Raw genomic sequence first — 27,597 nt, 5'->3', positions numbered from 1 at the left:
TGATATTAATGGACAATAATCCAACCCAGAACTAAATTGGAGTTTAGCAAATTTATGTTCATCATATAATACTTTGGTATAAGTTTATAAGAGCATATTTCAGACTGAAAATGATTCACCTAAATATCTTGGGTGGGAAAAGTGAGTATAAATAGTGGTGAACTGTGTTTGTTATTCTTCCAGGTTTTCAGGGTGTGGGATATACAAACTCTTTCACTATTACAAGTCTTCCATGACAGCCAGGGAGGGCCAGGAGATATGCAGATTTACTCTATGATATATGATGCCAATCACGGCATGCTTATTACGGGTAAGTGTATACAATTAATGCCAAATGAAACTCATGTCTTGATTTTTAACCTTTTTTAAACTAGCACTGGAGCACTAACTAGAAGAAAAACAAAACTTGAAGGGTAATTTATAAAACCATGATTCATGACAGTAGATATTTAATTCAATTCTGCTCTTTCCTATATATTTCTGTGGCTGGGTGAATGAAATGTGTAACTGCACTTTTCTGAAAATACCAGGCTGGTTATTGCTTTAAGTTCTTGAACCTAGGAAGAAAGTTCTATTTGAGTAATTCTATAGTTATCTGTCCTCCCTGAAAAGAGAGAACTTATTGCTTTAAGTTCTTGGACCTAGGAAGAAAGGCCTGGGTTAAGCAAAGAAGTGGGATGTATATAACTTGTTGCTATGTAGAGGGCAAATCCAGCCCCCACACCCAGCTCTGTTTTGACTCTGAAGCAGGAATATGATCCTATCTTACAGTGGCTGCACCAGCGTGCCGAGTCAATGCCCCTTTTCTGCAGCGAGGAAATTTGGGCCCATGCCATTCTAATAACGAGTCATTACTCAGTAGGAAAAGTGCTGACACCTTCACCAGCCTTTGCCTCTTGAGGAAGACCAACGGAGAGTGAGGATGGAGTCCCAGTGCTGATGGCAACAGATTTGTTGCTGATTTTTCTTGTAGCCTCTTAGAAAGTCATGCCTACTAAAGAAACAAGGGGCCCTGCTAGACATCTAGGGAGCACTTTTTATATGCATACCTTTAGGCTTCAGGATAAAAATGAATTATATTAATAGTAGGTCCTCCTTCTAGAATACAAAACTAGAGTGAATTTCCTAAGCATTTTCCCACTGGCCACCTGCTCTGAGTTCCTGTGGGATTCATTAAGGCAGGGAAGAGGTTGGTGCTGTCTCTGCTGATGGAGAATGTAATTATTTTTGACATTCAGTGTTTTTATTTCCTGTATTAGGAGTGAACTAGCACTTCATACTTGATAAAGAACTTTCCACATTATAAAACAGGACTTAGTTTTAGTTTAAACAATTCTCTGTTTTACCTCCTCTAAAAGGAACATACTAATGACTATAAGTAAATTTTCTCTCTTAGTGCCCCAATTTGCATGTTTGATTACTAGGCTTAGCATTTCCATCCCATTTATCATCATAGTCACTAAGGATTCAAATAGTAAGGCAAAGAAAAAGAAGACAGAAAAATCAAGATTTCTTCCCAATTTTATACCATTCTGATAGTACCTCTGTTTGCAAAAATTTAAAGCTCTGTGTATTGTTTAATCACCAAAATTGCAGACACTTACTGCAACCATGAACTTGACATCAGAATTACATGAAGCTTATGTCTAGGATTTTAATTCATTCTTTGATTCAAATGAAGCAGCCATCAGTCCTCTAAACCCCAATGACAGCAGTACCACGTTCTAGATATGCTTTGTAGAATATGTCATTGCTACTGTCACTGTTGTTATCATTATTACTTTTATTAAGACAACCACCATTAGAATCATATATTTTTTCATTTGATCTGTACAGCCACCATATGAGGTAGTAATCATTTTTTCTATTTTATAAATGGTGAAACTGAATCTCAAACAGCCCAACTGACTAGTGGCAGGACACAAGGTTAAAATACTGAGCTGAGATTCAATATCAGAGCTTCTAACTCTTGGCTCCACATTCTTTCTAGGCACTGCATCATTTCTTTTCTTTTTTTTTTTTTTTTCTTTTTTGAGACGGAGTTTCGCTCTGTGGTCCAGGCTGGAGTGCAGTGGCACCATCTCGGCTCACTGCAAGTTCCGCCTCCTGGGTTTACAACATTCTCCTGCCTCAGCCTCCCAGGTAGCTGGGACTAGAGGCGTCCGCCACCACGCGCGGCTAATTTTTTTGTATTTTTAGTAGAGACGGGGTTTCACCGTGTTAGCCAGGATGGTCTCAACATCATTTCTATAGCAGTAGTGTAGCCAAAAAATAGAAGATTGCCAGGTTTCCATAAGCATATCAAGATTTGTTGACATCCATTCTGAATGAAGTCAGTTACTGTTGCTATAATGAAAAGGATCTACCAAAAGGTCCAAGTATAATTTGACTATCTGGTTACCATATTCTGCTCACATTTCCATATTAAGGTATATGAACTGAGAAATACAACCAGATGAGCCATCTCAGTCCGTATTTACACATAAACAGATTTTATCTTAAAATTTAAACACTTCGGAGGGTGTTTAGTAACTCCTGGTGAAACTTCTCCTAAAGTTGAGAATTCTTTGGAGAAACTTGAGAAACTCAATGCAAAATCTGCCTTTTATTTAAACTTAATCTTTACATCAATAAATTCAGGAAGAAGTTTCAGTTTTGCTTGAGCCACAGGAATGCTCTGAGATTCTTACTTTTTTAATCTTAATTTTTATTTGTTTGAGATGGAGTCTCACTCTGTCGCCCAGGCTGGAGTGCAGGGGCATGACCTCAGCTCACCGCAACCTCCCTTCCGGGTTCAAGCGATTCTCCTGCCTCAGCCTCTCGAGTAGCTGGGATTACAGGCACCCACCACCACACCTGGCTAATTGAGATTCTTATTAATATTTCTAGACATTACACTAAAACAGAGCCACAGTTAATTTTGATACTTAAATCATACCTAGAAAAACACAAGTAAAGCATACCTGCTCCTCATCTACTTCTACTTTACAGTGGTGATTTAGAAATTAACCTTATTTTATATCGATGTTGCAAGCACTGGCTTGTGATCATTCTCGTTCGTTACACTTAATAAGACCATGTTTACAGAGTGCTTTATCAATTTATTGGTTGAAAAGGGCTCTCTAACAATAAATTTCCACCACTAAGTGGAGGCTAACCTTCAGCAGAAAGCTGGTCATCACCATTATTGCTGTGCAACAGATGGAGAGGCACACTGCAGGCACAATAAAGAAGGAGAGAAGTGGACTATGAAATATAGGAAAATGAGGTTCACTAAAAAAGATATCAAGGAAGTCCAAATGGCCTGTGCTTGAAAAATAATCCAGTCCAAAAAGAATGCTTTTCTGTGACTGAATCATATGTCCTTTATCTGTCAAAAATGTTCTAGAATAAATGAAAATATTCTTACCTCATTAAATTTCCTAGGCATTGATCGATATTGCTAATCTCACTGTTTGGCTGTTTCCAAACCCAACTGCTTGGCTGAAACCCTTTGTGATGAGAAACTTCAAATATTGGGTATTTATGAGATTCTTACTTCTGTTCCAGGATCTAGTGTTATGGACATGTATCCTTTGACTAGGATGATAAAAGATACCAAACAGGTTCCTCACACTCATGAACGAGAAATCAATGTCATGCTTTACAACAAATATTTTCACCAAGTACTCACTATCTGCTCTGAATCCATAATTAGGGTAAGTACCTACTGGCTTTTCAAACAGAAAAAAAGGCAACGCAGATACAATTTTCTCTTCTTAAAATAAATCGTTGAGTGATTAAGCAAATGTAGCAGCACATATGATGAGACCATACATTAGAGTGATTTTTAAGCTTTCATGAGTAGGTGAAAAACAAGCATTTTAATTAAGCCAGTTCAGACTGCTTGCTGTCAACCCACATGCTCCACTGAATAAACATGGCTAGTTTTCACTATCAAAATAGGAATTTTAAAGGAAATATATCAAGGAGATAGAACTAGTCTGCATTTTTATTTTTATTTTTTTAACGGAGTACGGGAAGAGGATTTATGTTAAGAAGGAAGAGGAATAAATGTATAGGTGTTTACTGTAACCCCTGTAGATTCAGAATACTTGCCAAGAGCTTTAAGTCTCTGTGATCTTATTCAATCTTCACAACAGTTCTCTGTGGACAGATAAAGAGTTTCATTTTAAAGATGAGGAAAGTAGGGCTCAGAGAGATCAAGCAACATAGCTGGGATAAGCAGGAGGGCTGGAATATGAACCCAAGTTTTTCTGATGTAAGTACCCATGCCCTTCCTGCCGCATTCCTCCAGCCTCGCTGCCAGAGGCATTTGAACCAGAGCAACTCCGTCTTGAATAAGACTGGGTAAAATGAGGCTGAGACCTACTGGGCTGCATTCCCAGACGGTTAAGTTAAGCATTCTAAGTCACAGGATGAGATCGGAGGTTGGCACAAGACACAGGTCATGAAGACCTTGCTGATAAAACAAGTTGCAGTAAAGCAGCCGGCCAAATCCCACCAAACCCAAGATGGCCATGAGAGTGACCTCTGATCTTCCTCACTGCTACACTCCCACCAGCGTCATGACAGTTTACAAACGTCATGGCAACATCGGGAAGTTACCCTATATTGTCTAAACAGGGGAGGCATGAATAATTCACCCCTTGTTTAGCATATCATCAAGAAGTAACCATAAAAATGGACAACCAGCAGCCCTAAGGGGTTGTTTATGGAGTAGCCATTCTTTATTCCTTTACTGTTTTCATAAACTTGCTTTCACTTTCCTCTGTGGACTTGCCCTGAATTCTTTCTTGTGTAAGATCCAAGAACCCCTTCTTGGGAGTCTGGATCAGGACCCCTTTCCTGTAACGTGGCCATCACAGCATTTCCTAGAGGCCAGGGCTTGTGGCCATGCTAACTGTCCATCATTACGACCACTGAGGTCATCTGGCAGTGATGGCTGGGGGTGTGTGCTTCAGGCGTTTGTCCCCTCATGTCATGCATGCTCTCCAGAAGGAGACGTTTAGACTGGCAGACAGCATTCCTCTGGGGACCCTTCAGATTACCTCTCAGTCTCTGACTTCTGTGATCGTTTGCTGGAGATTTTCTCAAGTGAGAATCTCCTGAGTTCATGATATTAGTGCATTTCTGGTAATGCCTAAAGAGAGAGGTAGAGGAAAACGAAAACTGAAACCTGTCCTGCTTTCGTGCAATCAGTATTTCGTGCAGTCACCTCTTATGGGGAAAATGTCATCCCTGTGTGGGATAAAAGAGTGGAAAGGAATACATGAAGGTGAGTTTTCATGCCAGGCTGGTTGGAGAGAGATCACACTGCAGGCCAGGAGATGGGTGACCCGAGACCCATTCATGCAATGACCTACATTCCTCTTTCTCCCTTAAGAACCCCATCTATAACCAGGGACACGCAGAAGTTGAAAGTACAGACTCTAGGGCCAGACTGACTTCACTCAAATCCCAGCTCTACCACTTCCTGGCAAGTGGTCCTTCACTGTCTGGCCCCCAGACTATCTCATCAGCTCCATCCCCTCCACACTCCCCCTTTCACCCAGCTACAGTGGCTTTCTTTCCATTCCCTGGAGGAAAGATGAACTTTCTCACCCCTGACACTTTGTATATGCTGTCCTGTCTGCCACAATGCCTAGAGTGCAATCATTCTGTGTTGCCGGTTCAGTGCTGGCACGTTATGGCAGTGCAATTTACATCTGAGCATGGCAACTCCATGAAGGAGAGACTCAGACAGAAAATCTGCAGGTCTAAGGCCTCTACTGTGTTTCCAGAGTGAGATAATGATGACTCTTGAGTCTTGACATATCTCTAGATTTTCTGATTACACCCATCCTAATTACACAGATGGCCTCCTCTGAGGTCAGTCTCTTTCTCTCTGTCTCTCTCTTTCTCTCTGTATATGTGCTCTCTCTCCCATTCTCTCTCTCGCTGGGCCCATGTCTCTAGTCACAACATTCCTAGGAAAGGTCAACGAGCTCTTTCCTCAGGATTCTTCTCTCAGGTCCCATGCTGTTAACCACAGATCCTGTCCCATGATCCCTGGCTAACTAGGATGAGTGTCACCAGTGAATAAATCCAGTTCGTAGTTCTTTTGTCTGCTGAGCTTGCAACTGTTCCATTTCTAACCTTGCTTCAGGCTTACAGTACCAACTGACCACTTCTTCCATGGCCAGGGGCTGCCTGGAATAGAGTCCCTGCCTGTCAGCCCTCCATTTGCAGTAGACACAGTCCGGGAGAGCATAGTAACTATTAAACGCACTTTGTCTTTCAGAACTATCTTTGATCAACCCAACACTCAGGGCAGAGTGCTAGGAAATGTGTTAGATGTACAGAGTTCCATCTGCGAGGCTGTTGTGAATATGGTGTAATTCTGATGAGAATTGAAGGGCTTATTCCAAGGGATTATTTGATATTTTTGTTCTTTCCCATAGGTATGGGAACTCGAGACTGGGCTCCAGGTATACCAGATTTTAGACCCTCATGGTTTCAATATTGAAGTGACTTCTGCAGCTGTCGATGAAAGTGGACTCCTTTTTGCCACAGGAGCATATAACGGTCAGACTAACATCCAGAATGTGGCGTCTCTGCTTTAGTGTCCTGAGAATTTCTGCCGAAAACTCTTTCGTTCTTTGGGGTAGAAGGAGAGCATGAAGCAGGCTGGAATATGTCTGAGTGCCAGTGAAATTCCTGTGCCTGGGTGAATAGTGGTAGAGTCCCTTATCTAACAGGCATCAATGTCTTGATATGGATGTTAAAAATGATTCCTCACATTGCATTTACATAGTCGCTTTAACAGTTTGCAGAAGTCTTTCTCATCTAATCCGTGTTGCACTGACTCATCCTATCGTTCCACTTTTGGGTACCATCAGCTAAGAGACAGACATCGGATTCAGTGCCTGCTAACAATAGTTTTACCGACAGTAGATTTCTGGACCAGACAAAACATCCAGCCAACTTTTTCACATTACCCCTAGAATCCTATATTGGAGTTGTTCACATGTCTAGCCTTCTTGAGGGCATGTGCCATGCCAAACTTGAGAGGATGCCAGGCCCAGGTTGGGGTGGGCCGTTTGATGTGCCTTACACTATGCAGCACTGGTAGGACTTCCAGGAACTAAAGAGCTACAGACTGCCCTGCCTTTCACCCCACTCACTATGTACTAAATGGAAGAACTGCTCTATCTAGACCATATGACCAATTGCATGCACTACTCCGAATATATTTACCCTAGGCCTACACGCATAAGCCAACTGATGAATTGAGTGAGCATCTTGATGTGTGAAAGTCTGACTTTTTTAAGTGTGAGCAGATGACAACACCATGTGAAATAAAATCATGAATACTGAGTCGATGGGGTATGAATAAATGCAACTGCCCTTCACGTGGACCAGTTCTTGAGAAAGCAGTCTTAACTGTTCCATAAGCACACTCTGCATAGACATAAAATGTAGCTGTTGAAATTCTGAGCAATGTACACAATTATTATCAGGCAGAAGCATTAAGCAATTCAATATATGACTGACAACAGTATTGTTTATATGCAAGCAAGCTCTATTTTATGTTGTTAGTTCTAGAACCTAGAATTCTTTCAGATATTGAGTTTGTCCTTCTCAAAGGTACATATGTTAAATTTATTTTATTGTGTTTATTTATTTGGAGTCAGAGTCTCACTGTGTTGCCCAGGCTGGTCTCAAACTCCTGGCTTCAAGTGATCCTCCCTCCTTGGCCTCCCGAGTAGCTGGGATTACAGAAGCGAGCCACTGTGCCAGGCCCTCTTGGTTAAACTGACAGAGATCCAGGACACCCTGGGAAGTGAGATTCTCTGACTCCCAGAGAAGTTCAAACCACAAGCCACTGTTCTCCTCTCATTACCAACCCATCACCTGGGAAAAGCTGAGGAGTACACCTCCCTGCTCTCTGCTCCACTAAATCACTAATTTGCGCAAGTCCCAAAGTAGCAGGGAATTTGGACAAGGAGACTGGCCTCTGCATAACCCAGGAATGTATGAGAACACGATAATGTCTTTTAATTCTTTCTGTGACTGTTTTCCTATAATGCCACAGAGTCCTTGAGGGTGGGCACTATGATTATTCATTAAATACCCCCAGCTCCTACTACAGTGCTGGGTATAGAGGGAGTATTTAATCAATGTTTAATGATGTTGTTAGTGGCCAAGAAATACTGGGGGTGTGAGTGTTGCTGATGGGGAGAACCTGGTGTAGGGGAAGGAAAACAGTGCAGTGAAAACACTCTGGATGTCGAGCAGGATTCGAGCTGAGGGATAAGAAAGGGGGTGGGGTTAAAGGAGGAGAGGAAAAGACCTGTGGTTCACTGGAGTCTGAACCTGAGGTGACCACTAGAAGAGCCCACGTGAGAAGAGAATTCTCTCCTCTGAGCAATGACCTAGAAATAGGCATTCCACAACTATACTGTCTATCATCCGTCTGGCCCCTTCTTCCAGGTCCCCCAAAGCAAATGAATGAAGTTAACAATAAAGAAAGTATCTCCATCCATTTGAACTGCTACAATGGAATGGCATAGAGTGGGTGGTGTTTAAAAAAAAAAAGTTTATAGCAGATTTATTGATAATAACCAAAAACTGAAAAACAAACCATTTTTCAACATATGACTGGTTAGACAAACTGCAGTACATCAATACAGTGGAATACTATAGTTATTACAAGTAATACAAGGAAACAAACTAGTTATATTTGCAGCAGTTTGAATGTATCTGAAAGACACTAACAAAAGACAAAAGTCAATCTCATCCATTTCAGTTCTTTTTTTTTTTCTTTTTTTCTTTTTTTTTTTTTTTTGAGATGGAGGCTTGCTTTGTTGCCTAGGCTGGAATGCAGAGGTGCAGGGTCTCGGCTGACTGAAACCTCTGCCTTCTGGGTTCAAGCAATTCTCCTGCCTCAGCCTTCTGAGTAGCTGGGGCTACAGGCGCCTGCCATCATGCCTGGCTAATTTTTGTATTTTTAGTAGAGACAGGGTTTTGCTATGTTGCCCAGGCTGGTCTCGGAACTCCTGACCTCAAATGATCTGCCCACTTCGGCCTCCCAAAGTACTGGGATTACAGGCATGAGCCATCACGCCCAGCCAATAACATTCTTGAAATAACAAAATAAAATGTCTTCAAAATGACAAACTTTTAGATAAGTAAAACAGCTTACTGATTACCAAATAGTGATGACGGGGGTTGAGGTGACTATGAAGGTTAACATGAAAGTTCCTGTGGATTGATGGAACATTTCTGTATATTGGTTGTGCAAATTTATACACACAGTAAAATTGTGAAGAACTAGACACATACACACAAGAGTGCGTGTAAAAAACTGGTAAAATCTGGACAAGGTCTGTCATCTAGTTAATGGGATTTTCTAACGTCAATTTGCTTGTTTTAGGACTATACCGTAGTCACATGGGCTGGAAGCAATGGGGGAAGTTAGGACAAGATACACAAGACTTTACTATTTTTGCAACTTTCTGTTTCTTTTTATTTTTCAAAGTTCAAAACAATGTAGAAAGCTAACAAATTTTGACAAACACTGAAACACTGACATATATCTTTAAATTTTTACATTAGTTGAGGTCTCAAATGTCATATATTAGATTAATTAAAATGCTTTAAGCACTATCAGAATTGGAGCTGACAGTGTCTCCTTGGTATGTAATAAGATGGAAAGAGTGTTGGGCCCACACTGACATCTAGAAAAAAGCAAGCTGATCTATGAAATCAGAACTTTTCTTGAACCTATGCGAGAATCGATGTTGCAGGCAAATAGCCTGAAATAGAAGGAAAGACACAGGCACTTCCGGGGAAAGACAGGACACAGTTACTGGCTCACCTAGGGCAGTGATGAGGAGGAAATGGGGCTGGCATTCAGATGGGTGAGAATGTCGTCAGATTTGTAAGAACTGCTGAGATCTGAGTATAGGATAGCATGAGAGTACAGCACTTCTAAAAGCCAGAAACACAAAGGAGTGTGCGTCCATTCCCATGCTCCTCACACAGCTCGTCACATGTCACACAGGGCTGGCCTCCCTCACGGTGCAGATCTGGGAGACAGGAACAGCCTGCACTGTGGAGCCACAGAAAGTCCCACCAGCATCCGTCTTACCGACAAAGCAAATGCCTAAGCCACTGAGGGAAGGGTGGCAAACCCTCCTGCTGATATTGTAGATGAAGACCTACTGTAAGGGAGACAGAGCTGAGCAAGTTGTTCTCTACCTCTTGAGGGGAGGTAGGAAAACCTCCTGGGCTCAGCCCATTTGACATGCTTTACCACTCAGGGCAGGAGGACTGGGTGTTTTTCAACAACAGAAATCGATTTCTCTCAGTTCTGGAGGCTAGGAAGTTCGAGATCAAGGTGCTGGCAGATCTGGTGTCTGGCAAGGGCCCACCTCCTAGTTTACAGATGGTGCCTTCTCACTGTGTTCTCACATGACAAAGGGGTAAGGCAGATCCTTGGGGCCCATTTTATTACTTACTTTTCTTTTTTCATCTGAGTCACAGCAGATCTGAATTTATAAAGGCACTAATCCCATTCATGAGGGTTCTACCCCCATGATGTAATCATCTCCAAATACCATCATATCGAGGATTAGGTTTCAAACAGAAAGTATAATTTTAAATGTAAGAAGAACACTTGGTCAGGCATGGTGGCTCCTGCCTGTAATCCCAGCACTTTGGGAGGCCGAGGCGGGTGGATCACAACGTCAGGAGATCGAGACCATCTTGGCTAACACAGCGAAACCCCGTCCCTACTAAAAACACAAAAAAATTAGCCAGGCGTGGTGGCGGGTGCCTGTAGTCCCAGCTACTCGGGAGGCTGGGACTCCGAGGCAGGAGAATGGCGTGAACCCAGGAGGCAGAGCTTGCAGTGAGCCCAGACCCTGTGCCACTGCACTCCAGCCTGGGCGACAGAGCGAGACTCCGTCTCAAAAAAAAAAAAAAAAAGAGAAAAGAAAAACACTCCATACTTTTCTTTCACTTTCCTCCCACGTAACCAACAAAACCACTCCAAGCTTGGCAGATTCTTACCGACTGGGATTCCCTCCAACTTTTTATTATCTAATAAGAGCTAACGTCCTAAAACATGTCAGCACATTAAGAAATGTGATAGATTACTGGAATGATCTTTCGCTGTGAATAATAATTGTGGCATGGTAGCGAACATTCCCGTGTTCGGGACGGCGTGTTTAGCACACTGAAAAGCGTTGGGCGAATAAAAACAGAAGAGACTCACTTAAGAGCAAAAGCTTAGTAGGAGAGCCTGAGGGTAGATTTCAAGGCGTTGCCTAGTCCTGTTTATTTCTATTTTTTTCGGCCTGTGACAAATCAAGGCATACAGGAATCAATTTCATGCACAGCAAGCCTGGGAAGACTCACCCATCTGAGTAGGGAATAAATATAGGATAAATTGTTGGCAGAAAGCTTTCGATCGGATGAATTTTCTCTGAGCAAAAAGCCAAGCTTTCTCTAAGTCACTTTTACCCACATAGTCTTTTCTCTGTATGCTCAGGAACAGTCAGAATCTGGGACTTTGGCAGTGGGCAGGAGATGAAAGTGTTGCCCGAGGGGAAAGACTGGAAGGAGGAGGAGCACTGCCTACAACGCCTCGTTTTCCTCAAAGCCCAAGAAAAACACCAGCACCTGGTCCTGGCCTTGGAGCGCAACGGGACTATCAAAATGATCCAGGTTTATAATCCCATTTCATATTCGTACTGCAGGTGCCCTTTTTGGGAAAATCAAATGAGTCAGTGGATAATCCCCACCCATGTAACTCCTCTCTTGGTAGCCAGCTGAAGACAGTGTTTATCCTCAACCTTCTTGTGATGCTCCTCATTAACTTTGCCCAGGTTCAAGCAAAGAGCAAAAAAGAATCCCTGCCCAGTCACCGCATGCTGCCCATCAGGCTTCCGCCGAAGGGTTAGTCAGGGTCTCCTATGGCGGGTGTCAGGAAGGTTACCTTTAGACTCAGCTGCCACCTCGGACATGCTTTATACCCTCATATGGGAATAATTGACTGGCAGAACTGCTTTCCGGCAGGCTCTGTCCCATAATGCATTCAGGGATGCTCAAGTCACTTTTCCAGTTTGCCACCAAAATCGCTTTGTTTATTTTAAGGTTAATGATGCAATCTGCCCAGGGCTGTTTGGGGAGGATTGAGGTAGGCTAATTTATTTTTCCTGTGACTCTATTATCACCTTGGAATGCTGATGCCCTCTTCAAATTTATAATGAAGACTGGATCATTTATCCTGGCTATTGAGCGGATCTCACCCTGTCACCTCAAACTCAAGGACTCACTGCCTTTATTATTCCCCTTCTGAAAGCTAAGACCAGAAAAAGAAAAGTCTTGAATAGCACAGCAATCATGAAGCACCAGCTTAAGATGACTGATGACCTAAGAACTGGAAAAAAGGAGTAAAAAACTTCCCTGATGTAATATACTCTTCTCTTGTCTGAGCAATCCAAAATGGCACTGTAGAAAGGCATTTCTTAGTAATACACTCTAAAACAAAATGAAATGTTGATTTTTGCTTTATAAAGTGCCATTGTTCATCAAGATGCCCTTCCTACCAGACAATGTCTGTTGTCACAAATGCTCCTTTTTTGAGGGCTGCAACAAGTAGCATGGAACTATTCACTCACCAAAATTGTTTTTAGTTCTACTGTAGCATTTTTTACTTTGATTATTCTGGTTCTGCATTTAGAACCTGCAGATGGATCTTGGTAAGAACTGAAAACCTCTCTTATTTATATTTGTATTTTTGGCCATGCCCAGAGTAGGTGCTCATTAAGGATGGAACGAATAAAAAAATAAAGAAAGAAAGAACCTCTTCTAAGGTAGACAACAGTAAATTTATGAGCGGTATTTGGAGAACTTTTACCAATGTTGGAGCGGGCAGCTTTATAATATAATGTTGAGAGTGTACTTATTTATTATTATTAATTATTATTATTATTTACTAAATCTGCCTATTTGAAATAAAATAATTTGATTTAACATACTTATTTTCTAGAATACTTTCATTCATTCATTTTTTCAATGACCATTTACCAAATATTTACCATGTTCCAGAAGGATATTCCCTTTCACCATGAAATTCATAATTTAATAGGAGTTGCACTGATCCCCCTATTACAAGTGTTGTGAGTGTTTTTACAAAGTGCCTCAGACTAATCGGGTAGCCAGGACATTTTTTTTTTTTCCAGCTAAAAACGGAACAAGCTTTATAATAAATTTCTTTCCCTAAATTCCAAACCCCGCTTCTCTGTTTGCACCAGAAACTGGAAGGTGGACACGTGGAAGTTGGAGCTGAGAGTGGAATGGAAGAAAGATAAACCAAACCTCTATCTTCCTAGACTCCCGGCTGCCTTAAAAACAAAAACAAACAAACAAAAAAGCAAACAACCCCCCCCCACCCCCTACCAAACCAAAAAGCCAAAATCTGCTTCAGTAATCACATTCAGTTATTCAGGAAACATTGCTGATGCATTATGAGCTGTATGAGCTGCGAAGGGTCTCCAAAGTATCACGTACTTTTAAATGTTCAAACAGTCCTTAATGGCTTAAATATAATACCTCTCTTACACTTCTGTTCTTGGTTTTATTTTCTCAAGTCTCAGAAAAATGCTTGTGCTACTGCCCGCTCTGGGCACAAATCATGGCCGTGCTGAATATTCTGGGCATGATTTCCTAAGCCACGTAACAAGAGGGCAGACTGTAAATTGACTGGCCTATTAATACAACTTCATAGACAACAAGAGAAGAAAACAAGGATTCTTCTCATCATCTCAGTTTTAAGGGGATAGAGCTACATTCCGCCTATATGAAACCTTTGGCAAATTTGAGAGAAATTTGCCCCCAAGTCATTGTTGACAAAACCATAGGTTGGTGAGAGATTACTGTTCTAACATAATAAACAAAGCACTATGGGGGGTTCCAGGAAGATGATTAATTGATCTCAAAATCATTCAAATTCTAAAGACCCACTTACTTACCTTCCTTTTATCCACAGTACTTTAGATCTACTCATATAGCTATATTTGTGTGTCCTTTAAAGTAAATGATCTTTCTTTATGAAGCAATAACATAATAGTGCTCTTAGCATTATATGAACTGCTGTTTTCCTAGATAACTGATTCCTAAAGACCCACCAGCCAATTCCAATATAAGATAAAAGATTTTACCAAGTAGAGATGAAATGTAGAAAGTAAGGGTAACTTTTCACAAAGCTACTTTTACTTCTTTTAAATTTTAAGATTGTATCTTTCCTACTGTTTTGTATTACTATAGCCTTTCTTTTCATAAAATAATGTTAGTAGAGTTTCCCATCTCCTTCTCCCTCATGTCCTCACTTAGTAAAATTGAATGTGAGTAACTCTAGGTCAATCTTCAAAAGGTGTTTTGTAAATTCTACTGCTCTGTGAATTCAGAAAGTCTGAGAGCCACTGTTATAGGAGATTCTATTGAAACCGGTTAAGAGGTTAAGCCTGTTAAAAACCACTGTTGGGCCGGGTGTGGTGGCTCATGCCTGTGATCTCAGCACTTTGGGAGGCCAAGGCAGGAGGATCACTTGAGGCTAGGAGTTTGAGACCAGCCTGGGCAACATAGTGAGATGCCATCTCTACCAAAAAAAAATATAAAAATTAGCCAGGCATGGTGTCACACACCTGTAGTCTCAGCTACTTAGGGAGCTGAGGTGGGAGGATTGCTCGATCCTGGGAAGTCAAGGCTACAGTGAGCCATGATTGCACCACTGCACTCCAGTCTGGGCGACAGAGCAAGACTGCCTCAAAAAGACACAAAAAAACTAAACCACTGTCACTAACTCATACCACCAGGTAGGCACATAAATCTAACTAAGCGATTACTCAGTGTAAATACCTGGTCACTCTTGAGATACTGCAGAGATTCATTCCTTCTGTCCCACAATGGCACAAACTCTAAACAAAGACTCCACCAGTACGCAGGAGTACTATTAGCCCATACTTTTAAATTAACATGGATATGAAATAACAGAGGCCTTAGGGCAACACCTAAAATCAAAGTTTAAAAAATGGAAGGACTTTTATCCATCAACTAGCTAAAGTCCTAATTTTGCAAATAAGAAAATTAGGGCCAAAGAAAAATAGGGCCAAAGAAGGTATGTACCTTGCCCGAGGTCCTATAAGAACTAAGACTAGAAACCAGCTGTCTTCACTCCTAGGCCAATATTCTCTCCACTTTTCCATAACTGCTCTTCAACATAGAAAGAGTCCTGTTCTGCAAGCAAAATGACTGACCTTAAAATTTTGACTTTTATTCCCATATAACAATTCAAAAATTAAAAATTAATGGCCTCTCATCAATAATAACCAGTTATAAAATACAAATATGGCCCAGCACAGTGGCTCACGCCTGTAATCTCAGTAGTTTGTAAGGCCAAGGCAGGCAGATTGCTTGAGGCCAGGAGTTCAAGACTATCCTGGCCAATATGGCAAAACCCCATCTCTATAAAAAATACAAAAATTAGCTGGATGTAGTGGTGCGTGCCTGTAGTCCCACCTACTTGGGAGGCTGAGGTGGGAGGATCACCTGAGCCTGGGAGGCAGAGATTGCAGTGAGCCAAAATAGCACCACTACACTCTAGACTGGGCGACAGAGCAAGGCACTGTCACTACACACTCACGAAAGAAAACATAAACATAGCACAGGTGGAATAAATGATCACATCACAATAGCAAACAAAAGTATAAGGTACCCAAAATAAACATAGCAAGAACTATGCAAAAGTTTTGTGGAAATAAATCTTAAAGGATGTGAAAAGAATCTGAATAAATAGAGAGATATACCACATCCACAGATGGGATATGGCAAAGGTATCATGATTATGTTCAAATTAAAAATAAAAGCTGGTTTTAAAAAACAAAATGAAAAGACAAGTCACAGACAATGAAAAGACCACTGCACTCCAGCTAACTGAAGAAGGGTTAGAAACCAGGATATGTAAAGAACCCCCCAAACTGCAGAAACCCCTCCCCGCCCACAAATAGCCCAATAGAAAAATGAACAAAGGACAGGTAAGGAAATCCAGATGGCTCGCAGACACACGAAAAAATGTTCAACTCACAACAGTCAGGGAAATATTATTAATGGTTAATATAACTAATATGTTTAAAAAATAGTTTTTTAAAAAAATTTTTTAATAGTGGTAAGTAGTTTTTATACACTTTATAAAAGGTCTGGGATATATGTGCAGAACGTGCAGGTTTTTTTCTTTTCCTTTTCTTTTTTTTTTTTTTTTTTTGAGATGGAGTCTCACTCTGTCACCAGGCTGGAGTGCAGTGGCATGATCATGACTCATTGCAACCTCTGTCTCCTGGGTTCAAGTGATTCTCCTCTTGCAACATCAGCCTCCCGAGTAGTTGGGACTACAAGTGCATGCTACTAAGCCCAGCTAATTTTTGTATTTTTAGTAGAGACGGGGTTTCACCATGTTGGCCAGGACAGTCTCGATCCCTTGACCTTGTGATCCACCCATCTTAGCCTCCCAAAGTGCTGGGATTACAGGTGTGAGCCACCACACCTGGCCCGTGCAGGTTTGTTACATAGGTATACACATGCCATGGTGGTTTGCTGCACCCATCAACCCGTCACCTACATTAGGTATTTCTCCTAATGCCATCTCTCCCCTATCCCCCACCTTCTGAAAGGCCCTGGTGTGTGATGTTCCCCTCCCTGTGTCCATGTGTTCTCATTTTTCAGCTCCCACTTTTGAGTGAGAACATGTGGTATTTGGTTTTCTGTTCCTGTGTTGTTTGCTGAGAATAATAGTTTCCAGCTTCATCCATTTCCCTGCAAAGGACATGAACTCATCCTTTTTTATGGCTGCATAGTATTCCATGGTGTGTATGTGCCACAGTTTCTTTATCCAGTCTATCATTGATGGGCATTTGGGTTGGTTCCAAGTCTTTGCTATTGTGAATAGTGCTGCAGTAAACATACGTGTGCATGTGTCTTTATGGTAGAATGATTTATAATACTTTGGGTATATACCCAATAATAGGATTGCTGGGTCAAATGGTATTTCTGGTTCTAGATCCCTGAGGAATTGCCACACTGTCTTCCACAATGGTTGAACTAGTTTACACTCCCACCAACAGTGTAAAAGCATTCCTCTTTCTCCACATCCTCTCCAGAATCTGTTGTTTCCTGACTTTTTAATGATTGCCACTCTAACTGACATGAGATGGTATCTCATTGTGGTTTTGATTTGAATTTCTCTAATGACCAGTGATGATGAACTTTTTTTCATGTTTGTTGGCCGCATAAATGTCTTCTTTTGAGAAGTGTCTGTTTATATCCTTTGCCCACTTTTTAATGGGGTTGTTTTTTTCTTGTACATTTGTTTAAGTTCCTTGTAGATTCTGCATATTACCCCTCTGACAGACAGATAGATTGCAAAAATTTTCTCCCATTCTGTGGGTTGCCTGTTCACTCTGTTGATAGTTTCTTCTGCTGTGCAGAAGCTCTTTAGTTTAATTAGATCTTATTTGTCAACTTTGGCTTTTGTTGCCATTGCTTTTGGTGTTTTAGTCATGAAGTCTTTGCCCATGCCTATTTCCTGAATGGTATTGCCTAGATTTTCTTCTAGGGTTTTTATGGTTTTAGGTCTTACATTTAAGTCTTTAATCCATCTTGAGTTAATTTTGTATAAGGTGTAAGGAAGGGGTCCAGTTTCAGTTTTCTGCATATAAGGCTAGCCAGTTTTCCCAACACCACTTATTAAATAGTGAATCATTTCCCCATTGCTTGTTTTTGTCAGGTTTGTCAAAGCTCAGATGGTTGTAGATGTGTGGCATTATTTCTGAGGCCTCTGCTCTAATCAATTGGTCTACATGTCTGTTTTGGTACCAGTACCATGCTGTTTTGGTTACTGTAGCCTTGTAGTGTAGTTCAAAGTCAGGAAGAGTGATGCCTCCAGCTTTGTTCTTTTTGCTTAGCATTGTCATGACTGTATGGACTCTTTTTGGTTCCATATGAAATCTAAAGTGGTTGTTTCTAATTCTGTGAAGAAAGTCAATGGTAGCTTGATGGGGATAGCATTGAATCTATAAATTACTTTGGTTAGTAAGGCCATTTTCAGAATATTGATCTTCCTATCCATGAGCATGGAATGTTTTTCCATTTGTTTGTGTCCTCTCTTATTTCCTTGAGCAGTGGTTTGTAGTTCTCCTTGAAGAGGTCCTTCATATCCCTTGTAAGTTGTATTCCTAGGTATTTTATTCTCTTTGTAGTAATTGTGAATGGGACTTCACTCATGATTTGGTTCTCTGTTTGTCTGTTGTTGGTGTATAGGAATGTTTGTGATTTTTTAACATTTATTTTGTATCCTGAGACTTTGCTGAAGTTGCTTATCAGCTTAAGGAGATTTTGGGCTGAGACCATGGGGTTTTCTAAATATACAATCGTGTCATCTACAAATAGAGACAATTTGACTTCCTGTCTTCCTATTTGAAAGGGTATTAAAAATTAGTTTTAAAATGTCCCATTTCATACTCATCAGACAAAACATTAAGAAAATCAAATAATACCAAGTGTTAGCAAGAATAGGAAGAAAGGGGAACTCTCATCTACTCCTGGTGAGAGTCAACATAGCTAAACACTACCTAGAGAAGTGGTTTGGTGATAGCTAGTAAACTTGAAGATGTGCATATCTTATAGTTAGGTAATTTTACCCCAGATATATGCTGTAGAAACTGCCGCCTGTCTGTAAGGGAAAGCAGTACCAAATTGGCACTCTGAACATCCGTCAATAGGGGAATGGATAAATATATTGTAGTATGTTTATATAATATGATAAAGCAGTTTAAAATAAATAAACTGGAGTTCCATGAAATAACTTGTATAAATCTCAAAAGCATCCTATTGAGTGAAATAAGGAAGTTGAAGAAGAATCCATATAGTTGGACAGCATTCATAAAATGGCTTAAAGTTTGAAAGCACTATCATATATATGCAGAACCTATATGTATGTATATGTAGAAATATTAAAACTTTCATGGCTAACATTATATTCACATTACTGGTTACTCTATGGAGGGAAGAAAGAGGAATTATATTAAAAAGCAAGGAACAGATGGGGCTGAAGATTTGGTAAAGCTAGATGGTGGATACATCAGTGTAGGTTCTATTTTCTCTATCTGTTTAAAACAGTTCAAAATAAAATAATTAATTGAACTTTTCATGTACTCACTGGATTTCTATTAAAGGGTAAGGAAGACGATATTTACCTCATGGTGATCTGGGAGCTGCCCGATGTTGTGCCTTTCCTACAAGATGGGAAACATGCTGTGCATCTGAGAATGTCTACTAGAGACAGGAACATGGCTATTCCTTTCCCAGATGTCGAGTTAATAGTTGAGAGGAATGTTTCTCAACCTCCTAATGTAAGTTTCCTCTCTTGGTTTCTTTTTAACTTTTGCTTTTTGTTATGGAAATTTACAAACATATATAAAGGTACAGAAAATAATAAAAAGAGCTTCTATGTGTTATCGCTCAGCTTCAAAAATGTTCTGTGTATGGCCAAACTTATTCTTTATTCCCAGCTCTTCACCATGACCACTACCAATGGATTTTTTTTTTTTTTTTGAGACCGGATCCTGCTCTGTTGCCCATGCTAAAGTGCAGTGGTATGATCATAGTTCACTGTAGACCCCAACACCTGGGCTCAAGTGTCCCTCCTGCCTCAGCCCCCCAAAACGCTGGGATTATAGGCATAACACACCATGTCTGGCCCACCAATGGATTCTGAGGTAAATCTCAAACATTATGTCATTTCATCCCTTTATATTTCAGTATATATGTCTAAACAATAATGACTATTTCAAAAATAATACCATTATTTTCTAAAATATATTAAAAATAATTTGTAAGAAGTTGTTAATCTCATCACATATTCATTCAGTGTTCAAATTTTCCAGATATCCTTATAATTTCTTTCTTATAATGGGTTTCAACAAGCAAGATCCAAACAAGGTCTATTTGTTGCATTTGGTTGGAAAAATCTGTTAAATATCTTTTTTTTCTCTCTCCTTGCAATTTATGTCCTGAAGAAACTGGACAGTTGACGCCACAGTTTTCCACTTTCTAGATTTTGCTGATTGCACCCTCGTGGTGTTATTTAAGAAATTCTGCTATACTTCCTGCAATCTGGTCGTTAATCTGGTGGCTTAATTGACAACAACATGGAATTTTTTTTTTTTTTTTTAAGCAAGACTCCTTCATAGGCGCTGTCCTGTATTCCATCAAGATTCTCATAATGACCAGTTGTCTTTTTCTTTGTATCTTAGCAGTCATTGATGATCATTACCTAGGTCTATTATTTTCATTCAAAGTTGCCACGCTGCCTTTCTGCTTCATTTACTACTGGAACGTGTCTTTAAAGAAAACCTCTCCTTTATCAAATATTTGGTTACACTGAGGTATGGTTTATATAGAAAAGCAAACTAATTGATGTTTTGCTCCTTATATTTATCAGTTTTAAAGTGAACAGGTTTCCTAGCATCTTCCAAAGGTGGTCCGTGAATTTTGTTTATTTAGTATCATTATTGACTCACAAATTTAAATGTTCTTGATGTGTTTCAGTCCATTTAATTTGTTATTATCATTATTGATGCCCAAACTGTCCCATCTGAAACTGGCTGGAGCCTCTGCAGGCTCCTGAGTTCCTCTGATGTGACCTCCCAAGCTCTGGATAGCTTCCAGGTATGACAAGATGATCCAGGCTCATCTTGTACATTTCTTTCCAGATCTAAAATCCACTATTTCTCCAATATATTCTACTTCTTTTCAGTGAGAAATAGTATTTTAAAAAACCACAGCCTGGGTTCTAGAGCTGCCCACTGCCACTAGGTTCGTTCTTATTTTTAGACTTTTTCAATAGACAGCTAAGAAAACACATTAAGGGAAAATGCACTACTATTTTGCACTGATATTCCCAATTCAAATGTAAGGTTATATGGCTTTTACTAATTTCATTTTATTTTATATCTTTCTCTCAGAAAATTTTGATTTCTAATGATATAAGCATCATTACTTATTTGCTTTATGCTATTATTTATATAATGTATTCTTCTACATAATATACAGGTTCTTTATGTCATTTTATATGTTATCATTGTACATTACATTATATTCTAGTTTCAGAAAACAATAAAATTTCTAGGAACATGATACCTGACACAGCTCAGAATCTTGCTTTTTTTGCAGTTCTTTTTGTCCTTAGGGTGTATAGCATGTGGAATGTACTGTCAAATTACTCTGCTTTAAAATTGCTTAAAATAATTCCTTGTACCACCAACTCTATATATGGTTAAGTTTGCTTCATTTTTCAAATGTATTGCATTTTTAAAATTCAGTTTTGTTTTATTGTTATGTAAAACATTCCAATACTTCTAAGATCAAATTACAAAACAAGTTCTATTCTGAGCTACAAAACAAAGTCTATTGTATTCCTGTCTTTTCCACCTTGTTCTCTCCTTAACCTATAGTTAACTTTTTAAGTTTTTGGTTTATGTTTCCATGCTGTTTTTAAAAAATATAATCAAATACTTGGTTCCCTCTCCACCTTCTTAAGCAAATGAAAGAATACTCTTTACATCCCTGTATTCCCTGCTTTATTTAATAATCTATTTAAGACCATTATAAACCATACATAGAGATCTTCATCTTCCTTTTTTTTTAAATTGTGGTAAAATACACGCAAAGTAATATTTACCACTTAGACTATTTTTAGGTGTACCGTTAGCGACATTAAATACATTCACATTGTTGTGCAACCTTCATCACCCAGCCATCTCCAGACGCTTTCATCTTGCAAAACTGAAACTCTGTTTATTAAACAATAACCCCCTATTTCCCCTTCCCTCCAGCTCCTAACAATCAGCATTCTAATTTCCATCTCTATGGATTAACTTACACTGGGTATATTATATAAGCAGAAACATATGGTATTCGTCCTTTGTGACTGGTTCATTTCACTTAGCATGATGTCCTCAAGGTTTGTCTATGTGTAGCATATGTCACAGCGTCCTTCCTTTTAAAGGCTGAACGTTATTCCATTGTATGCATAGAACACATGCTGTTTACCCATTCATCCATCATTGAATACCTGGGTTGCTTTCACTTTTTTGCTATTAATAGCAATGTTGCCATGAACATGGGTGTACACATACTCATTTTTCTTTACGTTTTTTTATTATACTTTATAGTCTAGGGTACATGTGCACAACGTGCAGGTTTGTTACATATGTATACGTGTGCCATGTTGGTGTGCTGCACCCATTAACTCGTCATTTACATTAGGTGTATCTCCTAATGCTATCCCTCCCCACTCCCCCACCCCACAATAGGCCCTGGTGTGTGATGTTCCCCTTCCTGTGTCCAGGTGATCTCATTGTTCAATTCCCACCTATGAGTGACAACATGCGGTGTTTGGTTTTCTGTTCTTGCGATAGTTTGCTGAGAATGATGGTTTCCAGCTGCATCCATGTCCCTACAAAGGACACAAACTCATCCTTTTTTATGGCTGCATAGTATTCCGTGGTGTATATGTGCAACATTTTCTTAATCCAGTCTGTCATTGATGGACATTTGGGTTGATTCCACGTCTTTGCTATTGTGAATAGTGCTGAAATAAACATACATGTGCAGGTGTCTTTATAGCAGCATGATTTATAATCTTTTGGGTATATACCCAGTAATGGGATGGCTGGGTCAAATGGTATTTCTAGTTCTAGATCCTTGAGGAATCGCCACACTGTCTTCCACAATGGTTGAACTAGTTTACAGTCCCACCAACAGTGTAAAAGTGTTCCTATTTCTCCACATCCTCTCCAGCACCTGTTGTTTCCTGACTTTTTAATGATTGCCATTCTAACTGGTGTGAGATGGTATCTCATTGTGGTTTTGATTTGCATTTCTCTGATGGCTAGTGATGATGAGCATTTTTTCATGTGTCTGTTGGCTGCATAAATGTCGTCCTTTGAGAATTGTCTGTTCATATCCTTTGTCCACTTTTTGATGGGGTTGTTTGTTTTTTTCCTGTAAATTTGTTTGAGTTCTTTGTAGGTTCTGGGTATTAGCCCTTTGTCAGATGAGTAGATTGCAAAAATTTTCTCCCATTCTGTAGGTTGCCTGTTCACTCTGATGGTAGTTTCCTTTGCTGTGCAGAAGCTCTTTAGTTTAATTAGATCCCATTTGTCAATTTTGGACTTCTGTTGCTATTGCTTTTGGTGTTTTAGACATGAAGTCCTTGCCCATGCCTATATCCTGAATGGTATTGCCTAGGTTTTCTTCTAGGGTTTTTATGGTTTTTAGGTCTAACATTTAAGTCTCTAATCCATCTTGAATTAATTTTTGCATAAGGAGTAAGGAAGGGATCCAGTTTTAGCTTTCTACTTACGGCTAGCCAGTTTTCCCAGTACCACTTATTAAATAGGGAATCTTTTCCCCATTTCTTGTTTTTGTCAGGTTTATCAAAGATCAGATGGTTGTAGATGTGTGGTAATACTTCTGAGGGCTCTGTTCTGTTCCACTGGTCTATATCTCTATTTTGGTACCAGTACCATGCTGTTTTGGTTACTGTCACCTTTTAGTATAGTTTGAAGTCAGGGAGTGTGATGCCTCCAGCTTTGTTCTTTTGACTTAGGATTGTCTTAGCAATGTGGGCTCTTTTTGGTTCCATATGAACTTTAAAGTAGTTTTTTCCAATTCTGTGAAGAAAGTCATTGGTAGCTTAATGGGGATGGTATTGAATCTATAAATTACCTTGGGCAGTATGGCCATTTTCACGATATTGATTCTTCCTATCCATGAGCATGGAATGTTCTTCCATTTGTTTGTGTCCTCTTTTATTGCATTGAGCAGTGGTTTGTAGTTCTCCTTGAAGAGGTCCTTCACATCCCTTGTAAGTTGGATTCCTAGATATTTTATTCTCTTTGAAGCAATGGTGAATGAGAGTTCATTCATGGTTTGGCTCTCTGTTTGTCTGTTATTGGTGTATAAGAATGCTTGTGATTTTTGCACATTGATTTTGTATCCCGAGACTTTGCTGAAGTTGTTTATCAGCTTAAGGAGATTTTGGGCTGAGACGATGGGGTTAAGTATTTCATGTGAATGGATGTACCATTGTTTATTCAACTAGTCCCCTGTAGGTAGGCATTTGGGTTGTTTTTAATCTTTTCCAATTAAAAGTAGTGCTGCAACAAATAGCCATATATATATATATAAAATATATATATATGGAAATATATATGATTATTTCCAAGAAGTAGTTCCTGATAACCAGAAACCTCATCTACACCCAGATTCCCAGAACTTAGCATTGCCATGGCAAAAAAGGCCACACACAAAATGAAAACACTAATAAGAAACTGGAAAAAATATGTGGAACTTATATCACAAAGGACTAATATCCATAATATATCTTCCTAATTATCTATATATACATATCTATGTGTACATAGATATGTATTTCTAATATATCTAATATACAACAAACTTTTAAAACATTAGAAGGAAAAGAACCTAGATAGAAAATTGACAAAAGATATGAAGAAATAGTCCATACGTGTACTAGCAAGATGCTCCACTCATTATAAGATAAATGCAAATTAAAGTATATATATACTTTATGAAATAGATATATACTTTATGATTTTATATATATATATATATACAGAGAGAGAGAGAGAGAGTTGGTTTCTATTGTTGACAGTGTGTCTTTGGGATAGATTCAAGAAGAGGGATTGGGTTGCTAGGTCAAAAAGTAAATGCTAATATAATCTTCCTAGACATTACCAAACTCCCCTCCACAGAAGTTACAGAGCTCTGCATTGCCCCTAATATGTGAGACTGCCTATTTCCCCACAGTCTTGCCAACAGTGTAGATTATAGTCAAACTTTGGAACTTTTTCAAATCTAGATGAGAAATCAAAACAAGTGCCTTTATACTTGAACAAGTGAGAGCAAAATGAGAAGTGTTTTTAAAAAGATAAAAACCTATGAAAAGAGAAAGCTGGAATTTTAACTGACATTGAAAAACCTAGTTAAAATTACATGATGTAAAAATAGTGAAATAATAATTGGCCAGAAAATAATGAACAACCATTCTGTGACCTTTTAATACAGCCCCAAACTTAGCCTTCTTGTTAAAATACAATTTGGTATATTTTAATTTGCATTTATCTTATCATGAGGGGAACATCTTTTTAATACACATATGGACTATTTGTTCATATCTTTTGTTAATTTTTCTATCCAGGTTGTTGTTCTTTTCCTTCTAATGTTTTAAAAGCTTTTTGTATATTAGATACATTAGGAATATATACATATATGTATATATAAATAATTAGGAAGATATATTATGGATATTTGTCCTTCGTGATGTAAGTTCCACATATTTTTTCCAGTTTCTTATTAGTGTTTTTATTTTGTGTATGGCCTTCTTTGCCATGGCAATGCTAAGTTCTGGGAAGTTGGGTGTAGATGAGGTTTCTGGTTATCAGGAACTACTTCTTGGATATAATCATAAGTCTTCGTCAGGCTTTGTTCAGGTAATCCATTCATCTATCTAAAAATAGGCTGATGCAGTGGCTCACACCTGTAATCACAGCACTTGGGAGGCTGAGGCAGGTGGATCATGAGGTCAAGAGATCGAGACCATCCTGGCCAATATGATGAAACCCCATATCTAGCAAAAAAACAAAAATTAGCTGGGCATGGTGGCGCGTGCCTATAGTCCCAGCTACTCGGGAGGCTGAGGCAGGAGAATCGCTTGAACCCAGGAGGAGGAGGTTGCAGTGAGCTGAGATCACACCACTGCACTCTAGCCTGGCCACAGAGTAAGACTCCGTCTCAAAAAAAAATAAAAATAATAAAAATAATAATTAAAAAAACACATCTATCTATCTAAAAATAACTCGTCTCTCTAAAAATAGGCAGCTCTTTTAAATTCTCTGAGATTTTAAGAAGGACAAGTTTGTGATACCAAAAACATCACAAAATGGTCGGTCACTTTCTAGCCAATTACTAATTTGATCATTTTTACACCATAAGATTTTAACTAGATTTTTCAGGGTCAGTTAATAAAATTCCAGCTTTCTCTTTTTATAGGCTTTTTTTTTTAAAGCTTCCCTTCTTGCTCTAGCAGCATCACTTGGTCAACTGTAAAGGCACCTGTTTTGTTGTAGTTTTTTTTTTTTTTTTTTTAATGGTTATTTTAAAACTCAAACAAGGAAAGTATATCATCAGAATATTTTTTTTCAGGATATTCTCTGAATTCCAAAATTGTAATTAGTCTTAAAATAGCCAGCCTTAATTTCTCATAATAAAGGAATATTAAAGTACTTGCCCCTGATAAGTTCTTAGTGATAGAGCTTCAAAAGTTATATACCCAGAGTTTTTAACCTGCAATCCACTGGCTCTCTGTCCATGGGTAGACTTTGGGGGTCTAAAAAGCCTCCGAAATTGTATGCAAAACTTTTTTTTCTGAAGAGTGCAAGGGTCACAGCGTTTTCTTTCTCAACATTTTATTATGAAAATTTCTAGACATTAGAAAAGTTGAAAAATTTACAGCGGACATCCATATATTCATTCACTTGAATTTTACTGTTAACATTTTGCGATCTTTGCTTTATCATATATTTATTCATCAGTTCATCTTCTACTCACCCTTATATCCATCTTATTTTAAAAATATATTTCAAAGTAAGCCAAAGGCATTGATACATATCACCCCTAAACACTTCAGTGTATGCATCATTAACTAGAGTTCACTGTTCATGGTTTTGCTTTTAGTAAAATGTACATAAAATAAAATGCACAAAATTGAAGCCGCTATTCAATGAATTTGAAGAGAAACATAAACAACCAGAACCCCCAGCAAGATAAAGAACTTCATCATCACCCCAGAAAGTTCCTTCATGTCTCTGCCTATTCAATATCTGCTCTTTACCCAAAGGCAAACACTGTTCTAATGTTTTTCACCAAATATTTGTTTTTTCCTATTCTAGAATGTCACATAGTGGAGTAATATAGTATACATTTAAGGTTTTGTTCATTTAGCATAATGCTTTTGAGATTTGTCTATGTTGCTGCATGAATCAGTAGCTCACTCAGTTTTATGCCTCAGTAGTATTCAACTGTAGCTTTTGCTTTTTTTTTTTTTTTTTTAGATTCTTGAAGTGTTTGTGACCAAGAAATGTTAATAACAACAGGTACGACTGGGAAATATTGATGGTTCAGTTCCAGATCATGACAATAAAGCAAATATCGCAGAGCAAGAAATTGTGGGTTTCCCAGTGCACACATAAAAGTTATATTTAGGCCAGGTGTGGTGGCTCATGCCTGTAATCCTAGCATTTTCGGAGGCTGAGGCGGGCGTGATCACTTGAGGTCAGGAGTTCGAGACCAGCCTGGCCAACATGGTGAAACCTCATCTCTACTAAAAATACAAAAATTAGCTGGGCATGGTGACATGTGCCTGTAATCCCAGCTACTCAGGAGGCTGTGGCAGGAGAATGACTTGAA

The 27,597-nt window shown here is 39.1% G+C and overlaps 1 protein-coding gene across 2 annotated transcripts in view; it reads left to right on the top strand.

The window, feature by feature from the left end:
* The window catches only part of WDR64 (WD repeat domain 64), a 153,027-nt gene that overhangs the window by 83,716 nt on the left and 41,714 nt on the right, over window positions 1–27,597 (top strand). For both annotated transcript variants that reach the window (XM_031935422.1, XM_023216182.2), the window contains 5 exons: window positions 184–310; window positions 3,550–3,698; window positions 6,444–6,567; window positions 11,540–11,715; window positions 19,278–19,454. In XM_031935422.1, the coding sequence (XP_031791282.1) occupies window positions 184–310; window positions 3,550–3,698; window positions 6,444–6,567; window positions 11,540–11,715; window positions 19,278–19,454 (753 nt within the window). The remainder of the gene's footprint in view (window positions 1–183; window positions 311–3,549; window positions 3,699–6,443; window positions 6,568–11,539; window positions 11,716–19,277; window positions 19,455–27,597) is intronic.

Source organism: Piliocolobus tephrosceles, chromosome 1, assembly GCF_002776525.5.
Source record: "Piliocolobus tephrosceles isolate RC106 chromosome 1, ASM277652v3, whole genome shotgun sequence".
NCBI lineage: Eukaryota > Metazoa > Chordata > Mammalia > Primates > Cercopithecidae > Piliocolobus > Piliocolobus tephrosceles.
This window is presented reverse-complemented; position numbering and strand designations above follow the sequence as displayed.